Genomic DNA, 11,584 nt, shown 5'->3' with positions numbered 1-11,584 from the left:
AAAACGATAAAAGAGCGCAACGATTGAAAGTGTCGCTTAAGAAAGGTATGCTCTGTGTGTCTTATAACTCCAAGCCGTAAAGAAAACGACAAGGAAAATGCGACAAACAGTAGTGAATATTCATTTTTCTTTATTTACAGGGATCTTTAGTTTGACAGCTATTAAAAATGCAACTATTGAACAATATACAATTAATTTAATTCTGCAAAAGGACATGAACATGTTTATAAAACATGTCAGTGAACTGCTAGGATTACAATGGAGTGCTCTATAAATAGACACAGCATAGGAAATAAAAAGACATTAATAAATATATAGAGGTGTGGATACACTTTGTGAATAGTGCTACTTTGCATGATATCTACAATATAAGGCTCTGTTCAAGTGTATACCCTCTTCTCGTATCTTATTATTTACAGCACCATTGTGGAAAGCAAACAAACAAATGGAAAACATTTTATGAGTTGTTTCTGACTCCAAATTACTTTCAAATAAATCCAGACTGAAGGGAGCAAATGTGACATGGCAGAGAGAAATCATCTGTTCCACCTGCTACGCCACGCTCTCCATCAGCTGAGTGTGTATCTCCTGAAAGCTCGGCCTCTGCTTGGCATTCCTCCTCCAGCAGCTCAGCATGAGATCATTGTAGACTCTATCAGGGCAACAGGGAGGCTTTGGCAGGTACACCTTGGAGCAGGAGACAAAATATTAATGTAGGATTAATGTTAAAAGGGCCATGAGTAGTATTTTTATTTGAAAACATGACATTTCCAGCAAATGTGGAACTGTGAGCTACAGATGCAGGACAAATATGGATAAACTGACTGTATGCCGGAGGATTGGTAGCCTAAACTTGTGTGATGGTCACCTGCTTGCCCTGGTCCCTGAAGAACTCGCCTGTGTTTTCAATGACCTGCTCGTCAGAGAGCTGGGAGTAGGGCTGCTCCTTACACAGAGTCAGAATCTCCCACAGAGTCACACCGAATGCCCACACATCACTGGCCATGGTGAACTTACCCTGAGGGAACAGACAACTTCAATCCAAATACAAGACAAAATACAAAACACACCTGGACTAAACAGGGTACTTGTATTTTCTTCGTGAGACATCACACATGTCCCCAGCTCCGCACAGTACTCACTAGTAGGATGCTCTCCCAGGACATCCAGCGAATGGGCAGGACGGCCCGGCCCTGGATCCTGTAGTAGTCCCCTCTATACAGGTTGCGACTCATGCCGAAATCAGCGATCTTTATGGTGTAGTTCTTACCCACCAGGCAATTGCGGGTTGCCAGATCACGGTGGACAAAGTTGAGAGAGGACAAGTACTTCATACCGGATGCAATCTGCACAGCCATGCCAATTAGTTTACTGTAGCTAAAGAGCAGAGGAGACCACAATGAAAGATAAGTCATAAGTACAGTATAGTGTACTTATACATAGAGTTGTTTAGTTGGCTCGATAATCATTACAATTTGATGTCAAGATATGAGCCTACCTGACCATGCTCTTCCCCTCTTTTTCCTCCTGTTCTGTCTTGTCTTCATCAGCAGCCTCTTTTAGTCTGAGATTGCAGAGGAACTGGTTCAGGTCTCCATTTTCCATGTACTCAGTGATCATACACAGTGGGTCTGTGTCCACACACACCGCCAGCAGACGGACAATGTTGGGGTCCCTCAGACGAGACATGATTCGGATCTCCTTCAGGAAGTCGTTCCTGCAGCACAGCGGGGGACAAACAGTTGTAATTTACTGCTTGATTGACGACTGAATAAATAACAACAACCAGCTGGAGACAAATGTATTTTTGTTTAACAAAAAAAAAGTTACCAATTGCTTTCACCTTGCATTCTTGTTGGCATCTTCCCGCAGTGTTTTCACAGCAACCAGCAGAGGTGACTCATTGTTTCCCTCTATAGACAAATCCTCATCCAAAAAGTCCTGCATGCCCTCTGCCTCACACAAGTGCACCTTTTTCAAAAAGCACTTTGTCAGTTCATCATCTACTTGGCACCACTTGAAACCATCTGTTTAGCTGTGTTTAATACCACTAAGTGTTGCCTATTTGTCAGCGTGTACTGTATAGCCACTGCATTTCACACTCACGCTTTGACCACACAGCAGTATCTATCATTACATTTTCAAAATGAGCGCTATAAAGATACATCAACATAACGCTGGCGGAGAGAGAACAGCCCGACGAATCTAATAGATTTCTAAAATACCAAATGAATGCCAACAAACATTAGAGCTACAAAACTGAATATACTTCTCCAAACTGGCCCTCTCCCAGTTTCTCCTTGAAGGTGAGCTTGTGTCTGGGGAACTCTCTCATGGATGAATCGGTGCCAGCAAAGAAATTCATGTTGACAGCTGTGATGGAGTAGGTGCTGCTGTCTGAAGACTCCTGGAGGCTGATGATGTCTGCCTCCGCATAGTGGGGGGCGCCGTCCAAACCACTGGTTGCAAGGGCTCTACAGGAAGTGCTTGGTCCTGATGTGGAACACATACAGTAAATACACACACTATAGCAGCTATAGCTATAGTCAACCTCCACAGTATTTATTGCATTGTGCTTTTACCATCTTACCAAGGTGTTCAGTGGACTGAGCAAACTCAGGTAGTTTCCGGATAAGGCGTGAAGGCTCCTGGTAGTCGGCGCAGAGGGGGAAGATTCTCTCATAGGTGGAGTTGGAGGTGGAGCCACTCTCGCTAGACAGAGAGGAGTGGTGGGAGGAGAAGGCCTGGGTCTGGACCGCAAGACGAGCTGTGAGTTCATCGTCCAGCAAGCGACGAGATGCCTAAGAAAGTAAGTGTGTGAGAGCTGAGGTCTGTTATTTGAGTTTATGTCAAATAATCAGTGTTGGATGACAGAGATGACATACTTGGATATCAGCAGTGATTGTGATGGAGGAAAAGGAGAGGTTGTCCACACACTGAAATTGCCAACCCCCCCAAAATGTTTTATTCATGCAATGTTTTGACCTACAAGGTTTTCATCAGGTGAACATAAAGCAGGCTATATATACAGACAAAAACAATTACAGCTGTATCTACAATTAGCAGATCACCACCCCTAGGAGACTTAAAAAAAACTTTTTTCATACCAATATACCATAGGTTGCTGATGATATTGCCCACTTTGATGATATGTCTCCACCGGTGCCAAAACAAAACCCAGACCACTTACTGATTTGTTTCATCTCACGTATAATCTCTACACTGTGTGCATCACATATGTCCTGTATGGGCTACAGTCCTTTAGGCGCTTGCAAATTTGAGTGTGGGGATTGTTTTTTGTCCTGCACCTGTACTCCAGCTGGAGTTCAATTTGCACACTGTCTTTGCTAACAACTGAGACTGAACCACAGATGATCAGACAAGAATGTGGTCTTTTAAGTCATTATCAGTAACTATTATCTGGACAAAAAAAATACTCTCTTCTCACCTTCTCAAGCATCTTTTGCCAGACCTGCCTCCACAGGATGATGACTATGATAGCCAGTAGGATGGCTATGATGGCCACCAAGCAGCCAATCAGGATCCTGGTGTTGCTGTCATCCACTTTATGAGTAGGATCATCCCCTAACCACCAACGAGAGTTGGGAGTTGAGGTGGATTTGATTTAATCCATCACAGTTTTTATTACAATATTATTGCACAATCCTTTTCATGTTTCATTACAACTACAGTAGGAAGCCTGAGATTTATTTCAATTGATCAGTCATTTCTGATGCTATCAGCAGGGGGCACTGTTTAACCAGCAAACATTTTTGTTAAACCACCTTTCAAACTGTGCTAGACAATAGAAATAAATTTCTACACATCATAGTAAGATGTATTACACCAAGTCAAGCTTAATTAAGAAAAATCATAAATTAATGGTCTTCTAAATATATAGTTTTTGATTGTATTTGTGGTTGACTGAAGATTACGCTTGGCCCGTGTTTTGTTTACTGCCACATCACCTCCCAGCAGCCACATATCAAACCAGCCTGTGCTCCCTCTTGCCAGCATTTTTATCCACTGTCTGACTGTCACTTTACTAAAATTACAAACACTACTTAGAGAAAAAAAATCATAAAGGCTTTAGCTACTGACCTGGTAGTGTGTTTGTGGGGTGTCCGTGTTTGCGAGGAGTCAGAGATGTATTGTACACTGCTGAGCCTGTGAGAGAAAGAACAAGACAGGGAAAGACAAAGACAAAAAAAAAAAAAAAGGTCAGACAAGCGGTAGATACAGTACAGTTAACAGATGGTACAGTAATCGTGCTGGCAGTTAAAGAGTTAACATTTACATTGTGTGGGCGACTAAAAGCCCCTTCAAATGGGATACATTATCAAGTCAAAGTTTCGATCGAGGCCTTGACTGGAAGATGACACCCACACCTGTTCCCATTTTACCTGACTGGAAGGCCACCTCACTGAACAGCATCCAGAGGTCACTGAAGTGGAAACGGCATTTGATGGCGCTGGCTGTGCGGTCGCCGAGGGACACAGTGACAAAACGGGCGCTTTGGCTCACACGGTCAACAGTGGGCCTGAAGGTCACCGGGTCAGCCTCCCAGTCTGAGCCTGACCGGAAGTAACAACTGGCCTGCCTGAACATCCTCACCCCTCGGCTGAACATGTTGTTACAGTGAACCTGTGAAGGCGGAGGTGGGATATGTATAGGTAAGCATGATTAAAATACTAAAAACTATATCTCGCAAATAGTCAATTATCCTGTTAATATCTACAAGAAATATGTATTTCTTTCTCTACCTATGACCATGGTGACTAAAACAGTCAGAATTGAAAGGGGGAGATGATGAGCAGGTGTAGTGATGACTAATCTGTCTTGCTGTGGCCAGAGATGGAAGATAATGTTGAACAGCCACAGCACTCACTCATGACAAACAGGCTAATTATACGGAAGATGTCATTTTCACACTGCAAGGCTATTTTGCAACAATTTAAAAATGTTATGTTCCTGTAAAATTTGCAGCAGCTATAGAAGATAGGTGCTCGGCCGGCACAGTTCAGCGTAGTGTTGGCTCAGCAATTTAAAAAATATTACACTTTTTCACTTTTAAGCTGTTCAGCAAACTACCCCAAAGTACTCCTCTGCGCCGACTCCCTACCTTCATGGAAGTGAAGTTTCGCACGCGGTCAAACTCAAAGATCATCTCCACGTAACCTTTGGGGAAGCTCCTGTTGCTCCAGCCCACGTAGTCGTACCCTGGCCACATGCCGTATATGTGGCTGTGGAGAAAATCATCCAGACCCCAGGTGCCGTCTGTCAACTGGCCGAGGCCCTTTGTCAGTCTGGTGGAGGGATGGATGGGAGAAATGAAGATAGAAAACACGAGCATTTAAAACGTTATTCACTGAGGAGTGCAGAGATTTTTAAATTCATGCTTGCTATATTTCAGCTCAAAGAAAACAAATCACATCCTCAAACAGTTTTGAAGAAAATTACTGCACTCATGAGGTAAGGAAAAATGATAATGATGATGGAAATAAGTCCTAATTATGGCCTACATGTTTCTGTCTAGAAGTAGCAGTAAAATCTAAACCTTTCAGCTGATGCTCCATCATACACAGAGTCATTAAAGTAGACATCCAGGCCTCTGTAGATCATTTGGTGCCCATCTGGAATGCTATAAGACATCAGGCCATCTACAGGAAGCAGGAAAAAGGTCAAAGATTAGGACTGATTTACTCACTGCATGTTCATAGGATATTATGACAATGAGCGAAGTCTTCAGCATGTCAAAATTCATAATAAAACAGGCAAGTTACAAAAAATGAATACAAAAAAAGATAAACTAGATGTTGCTAGTGCAACTAGAGGAAGACGTTGCACTCTGTATAATGGAAAGTACTGACTAACCCAGCCATTCGCAGCCGTAGAGCTCCACTCTCATACACACGATCATGGAGTGGTCTGTCACAGGCATAAAGCGGACAAAACGAGCTATGATGGGAGGCTCTAGATCCTTCAGCACCACGTCATACGCATTCCTGTTCCCCTCAATGACCTGGCAGGGGAGACGCAGATGACACGAATACAGTAAGACTGACTGAGTGAAACGTTGCAGGGCATAAAAATCTAACCATGCAAACATACTATATATGGTGTTAATGCTTTGGCTCCTTGAACAAAAACTCTGCTGCATTAAAGAGTTAACATTTGCATTTGTGAAACCTTGACAAATCTGTAAAGAAATTGGTACCCTTTATCTCATGCCAGCGCTGCTGCTAGTTCTGCTGTTTCTTAATTGACCACATTTCCCATGAATCTTCTACTATCTGCTGCAAAGACGTTATCTGTTGGTCCCCCTTCTTGCCATCTCTCACAGTGGTGGAGGAAGTATTCAGGTCAGATCCTTTACTTTAGTAAAAGTAGCAATACTGCGATATAAAAATACTTCATTACAAGTAAAAGTCCTGCATTGAAAATGTTAATTGCGTTAAAGAACATAAGTAAATGAATCATTAATAGCAAAATGGACTTAAAAGTAAAAGTACTCATGTTTCAGAACAACAAATTGCCCCTGTGAGTGTTATACTATTAGCCTATATATTAATTTGTTTTGTTTTTGTTGTGTTTTTGTATTGTAAGTAGTATTTTAGCTGGTTGAGCTGGGGCTAATTTTAAATAAAGCTGTTCAATAAATGTAGTGGAGTAAATAGTTCAGTATTTCCCTCTGAAATGTGGTGGAGTAGGAGCATAAAGTGGCAGAAAATGGAAATACTCAGTTAAACGACAAGCACCTAAAATTTTAACTTAAGTACAGTACATATAAATGTTAGTTACATTTTACCACTGCCTTTCACTTTGTTACAATTATTGTGACACAGTCTGTAAAGTCTGTGAATTACTGTTAATAATGCTGAAAGTTAAACTGCTATAACTGGCACTTAGAAATACTTTTTTTTTTGTCTTTTAAGACGTTAGAGCCAATGATCAATGGTCCCTTATTGGTCTATTTAAATACACAGATTCAAAGTAGCTACCTGTAATAAAAACTGTAATGCACAACACTGTGATATACAAAGTCAACCCAGTCTCTAAGGCCCACCTGTCATGGCAGTTTTTGCTCCAGCCCTACACCTGCACCTGATCCACTTAAGATGTCATGAGCAATTGTAGACCTAAATTGAATCCTACATGCGAGTCTAGAAAGGGAAACATTGATACACACTTACATCTAGACATTCTCACCTGCCTTCCCTTCCTATCCTGCCAGCCCACCCAGTTGCTGCCGTCACGGCTGTACTTGATCCTGTATCGCTGGGCAAACTCATTACCCATGCCGTCGGCATGGCGACCTTGGGTGCCCACCAGCGTGATGAAGTGCAATGAGCGTAGGTCCACCTGGAGGTACTCTTTAGGGCCGTCCGGCTCTGACATGATGTCAGGACACCAGGCCCCATCACCGTCTCCGTTGTCTAAGTCAAGTCTGAAGAGGAGGAAGACATAAGGGAGGAGACAGTGAAAGACGGGAAGGGCAAAGAGTTCATGTAGAGAGGAGAGGAGCCTGAAAATGAAGAGGAAGAGAGGGGAAGAAAAGATGGATAAAAAGGTGAAAGAAATGTTGCAAATAGATACGTATTGAGGAGGAAGAATTAGTGATGAGAGGAAAACTGAAAGTTAGTTCATTTATCTACTATGCATGATCTTTTCTATGTTCATTTATATTTACATGAGAAGATCTTCGACTGCTCTATATTGCCGCTGGACATATTGTAAAACAGCACTATAATTGTTCAACGTGTCGCCACTTGATGAAACTTTCACATATGCTGAGCTTGAAACTTCATTCTTGACCTTGGAAACAGCAGTTGACCGAACAATTTCACCTTAAGGTCCATTTAGTAGCTGTTCTGGAGCTTTTGATTACATCACGTGATCTTCATCAGCAGATGGAGTTTCCTCATGGGATTGTAGATCAGTTCAGGTTTCAGGTTTGAGCAAACTCAAACATCTGCTGATGAAGATCACGTGATTTGATCAAAAGCTCCAGAACAGATGCTAAATGGACCTCACATATTCTGTTTGTAACAAGTCTAAGGCAGTTTTTTGAAACCAAAGTAATGTTTTAGTTTGGAATAAATAGAAGAAGAACTTGGCACGAATTGCAATGGCCACCAGGGTTGAAAAGAGGAGTTTCACTTAAAAAGAACTTCACAGATTATTACTTAAGAAGGAGACTATAATATACTGTTTATATGGGAATACCCTGCATGTAGTCTAATGACTTATTGTACTAATTACAGGTTTCAAGTATTTTGCCCAAAGCAAATAAAATTAAATTGAGATATAAGAAAAGAAATGTCTCATCAAACATGCCTGCCAAATCTTGCAGCAGTTGACTCAGACCACTGACTGGAGGCAGAGATGTCCTCGTCCTGAATCTGCCCGCCGGTCATACCGAGAGGATATCGACACATTTCTACAAACACATGAAGCATTACTGATACACATGCTGCTCACATTATGAATATATTTTTATGCATTTGTACATGTGAGACCTGTATGCTTTCACGTGCCAAATGAGTTTTCATCCTTTTTGTGTACTTGCAGGATGTGAGGAGTGGAGTGTAAAGTGGTCAGCTCTCGTCCCTTCCCCCCCAGTCCCCTTCCTGCAGACCTGCAAGGCCTCTAAAGCCAAACAGAGGCATCACTGTGTAGGTGCCAGTCTAAGCAAAATGAGACGGGAGTGGTCTCGGAGCTGCCTGCTCTTCATTTTTCGTCCATTTTCATAATTTCTACAACTGAGAGACATTTTTTGGTTTTAAAGCTCTGGTATCGGCTGGGCCTGGTCATTAACTTTTATGTTGTGTGGACACAAAATAATAAGTTTGACAGCAACAGCATCTGTTGCTGTCAAACTTATTATTTTGCATTTACATTATAGTGTAAATATGATTCAGTGACCAGTCTGTACATCTGCTCACTGCATTTACTGAGTGTCACTGTTTATTCTTACTATCTCTACCTGGTAATTAAGGAATGCCTGTGTTTTATTCACCTTCCCACACAGATCGCCTGGCATGTACTTTGAGAGAGCAGCAGAACAAATAAGCCTTTTACTGTGAAAATATTCTAAGTGGGGAAGTCAAATGCGTGCATGTGTGTGTCTGTGTGTGTGTGAGAGAGAGTGTGTGTTACCTACAACTACGCCTACAAATGTTTTAACTTTTTTTTTTCACACGAATGCCCCCTGCTTGTGAAAGGTCTGCCTGTTCTGAGGGTATTTGCTGTCTGACCATTAGGTAAAGTACACACACACACACACACACACACACACACACACACAAACACATACACACACATAACATTCTTGCGTCCTAAACCCATCCACCTAAAATTGCTTTCCTTCTCCATCTTGTCAACGTGCCTATCCCTCAGGAATATGAAGAAGTTATTTTAAGCTTATGACATATCCACATTGAGTTGATCACATTGAGTGATCACACATTGAAAACCAAACCTACATAAAATTAAACTCATTATATCATTGATTGTCTGACTGGCACAGGCATTGAGGTGTGATCACTGCAACAACCAACATGCCCAACCAAAGTGTCCTTGAGCAAGATATTTAACCCCCTACTGCTCTGAGAAGGAAGCACATGGAGGTAAAAGATTAATATTTACTATACCTGGGTTGACTTGAGATCGTACAGAGGCAGCCAGCAAGATAAGGAAGACATGGTGTGAGATCTGTTGAACCTTCATGACATTCATCTCTTCTCTGTAGGTTGTAGATCAGCGGAAGAGATTAGTAGCACAACTTGCCATAAAAATCAAGGTAATCCAAAATCAGACATTATTTAGGTTTTATTTGTCACATACACAAACAATATGTGTACTGAAATGCAGGGTGGCATACTCTTAAAGCTGTGCTAAAAGACTAGTATGCAATAAATAATGATAATTAGATTAAGAGTAAAAAAAGGAATTAGAAAAAAGAAATGTAAAGGATAAAAATTCAAAGACAAAACATTTAGAATGTATGTAATATAACTGTTACATTTCAGGACAGTAGGATGTTACAAATAGTTCTATGGAGTTGAACATGCCTAAAACCCTGGTGAGATCCACAGTGGTAAATGCACACACAGTCCTCCTCGTAACCCAGAGTCTTGCTCTCTCCCACCACCGTACCTGCATTTTATTTTCATTGTAAAAGCCCTGTGAAGGTCTCAGTGACTTATACCTCTGACACACTCTGGTATACTCTACTAGAACTTAGACCACTGTTCAGAAACTGCTCTTACAGTCTTTCACGTGGTGGGTTCACCAATGGTTTGGCCGGGCAACATGGTTCTGTGTCAGTGTGATGTGCACAGAATGTAGTCTTACTGTGGTATAGTGCATTATAACCTTTTTTACTTTCATATATGCACATGAAAGGAAATGAAAAACATTATGCACTGATTTTAATAGTGAAACCCCATGTCTGTAATGCATTTTTCAGTAGAGTTTACATTTCTGGAGAGCTGACATGATGATCACTGAATAACTTTCTAGTGGAATAACTTTTTTTCCAGTATATTTTTGAGGTACTGATTAAAATAGTACAAATAAAATGCAAATAAAGCTAAAATATTGTATCATTCTTCACCTCAATGTGTACAGATAGATCTATTTTTTGTACTTATGTTTGTTTTAAACCTGTATAATGTATTTTCCTGTATGATGTCACTCACTGTACTGAGCTGAGCTGACACAAACTTCCTTCAAAGTCAACGTGGACACTGGAGTTAGCAGCCACATATGAGAAAAATATGGATTTGACTTACTTTTGCAATTTCTTCCCTCCTGATTATGAAACCATCTGTTTCAGGGAATATTCCACATCTACTGTGAGTTGATGCATTCAGCACTGCGAGTCGCTGAACTCTTCCTTGCAAGGACTTTCTGGGAATGGAAAAGAGAGAGGAGAGAGAGAGAGAGAGAGAGAGAGAGAGAGAGAGGGGAAACGAAGGCTGATGTAACAGCCTATCTGGCTGGAGGAAAGAAACAGAGAAAATAACACGCTTTGGGATTTTGAGGTGAGGCCAAAATCCCAGAATTCCACCTGATCCACAAATGGTTTCAATTACGGCCCACAGAGGCAGCTGAAAGCAGCAGTATCTGGCAGTTTCCACTAAGAGCTACTGACAAAGACAGACTGGGGTTAATTTTCCTGCAGAGGAGAACCAGCTAATTACTGAAGGAGACATGATGTTTTAGAAAAAAGTATCACTGGATGCAAACAAGATGAGTCACAGCTAGGACTAAAAGTAACACAGCTGCCATAGCAGAAGGGAGAAACTTCTTTTGATGATCATAAATCAATATGTGAATCACAACGGTTTGGAAGCATGGAAAAGCACAAACTAACCTGCTGCTGAATGTGGCTTCATATTTAGTGTACATGATCCATATAGATGGATTTTGTTACCATTTGACAGAGCCAGTCTAGCCGTTTCCCCCCTATTTGTTTATGCTAAGCTAAGCTATAACTGGTTGCTAGCTCCAATTACATATTTATTGTACATGAGAGTGGTATCTAACTCTCTGCAAGGAAGTGAATGAGTGTTATTTC

General features: G+C 41.3%; 1 protein-coding gene across 2 annotated transcripts; it reads right to left on the bottom strand.

Annotated features, from left to right (window-relative positions):
* Window positions 1-113: 113 nt before the first annotated feature.
* LOC122887521 (discoidin domain-containing receptor 2-like) lies at window positions 114-11,499 on the bottom strand. Of its 2 annotated transcripts, XM_044220820.1 has the most exons (17): window positions 10,797-11,499; window positions 9,654-9,745; window positions 8,338-8,440; window positions 7,210-7,447; window positions 5,875-6,022; window positions 5,558-5,660; window positions 5,123-5,306; window positions 4,404-4,644; window positions 4,102-4,167; window positions 3,449-3,585; window positions 2,591-2,801; window positions 2,270-2,493; window positions 1,844-1,971; window positions 1,499-1,717; window positions 1,143-1,377; window positions 869-1,018; window positions 114-687 (listed from the first exon to the last, which is right to left on the bottom strand). In XM_044220820.1, the coding sequence occupies exons 2-17, from the start codon at window positions 9,736-9,738 to the stop codon at window positions 553-555; spliced, it is 2,607 nt and encodes an 868-aa protein (XP_044076755.1). In that variant the 5' UTR covers window positions 9,739-9,745; window positions 10,797-11,499; the 3' UTR covers window positions 114-552. The 2 variants fall into 2 exon arrangements, with proteins under 2 accessions (XP_044076755.1, XP_044076756.1); XM_044220821.1 differs by lacking the exons at window positions 8,338-8,440; window positions 9,654-9,745; window positions 10,797-11,499 and having other exon boundaries at window positions 6,218-7,352.
* Window positions 11,500-11,584: the final 85 nt, after the last annotated feature.

The sequence above is a fragment of the Siniperca chuatsi genome, linkage group LG13 (assembly GCF_020085105.1).
Source record: "Siniperca chuatsi isolate FFG_IHB_CAS linkage group LG13, ASM2008510v1, whole genome shotgun sequence".
Lineage (NCBI taxonomy): Eukaryota > Metazoa > Chordata > Actinopteri > Centrarchiformes > Sinipercidae > Siniperca > Siniperca chuatsi.
The sequence above is the reverse complement of the archived record's forward strand: the minus strand, read 5'-3'. Positions and strand labels throughout refer to the sequence as shown.

Bases quoted from the DNA above. Each gene is read 5' to 3' on its own strand.
- LOC122887521 (XM_044220820.1), bottom strand. From the start codon at position 9,738: ATGAATGTCATGAAGGTTCAACAGATCTCACACCATGTCTTCCTTATC. The intron at 8,441-9,653 runs GTATAGTAAATA...ATGTGTTTGTAG, and splicing joins ACGATCTCAAGTCAACCCAG to AAATGTGTCGATATCCTCTC. The intron at 6,023-7,209 runs GTGAGAATGTCT...CTCCCCTGCCAG, and splicing joins AGGATAGGAAGGGAAGGCAG to GTCATTGAGGGGAACAGGAA.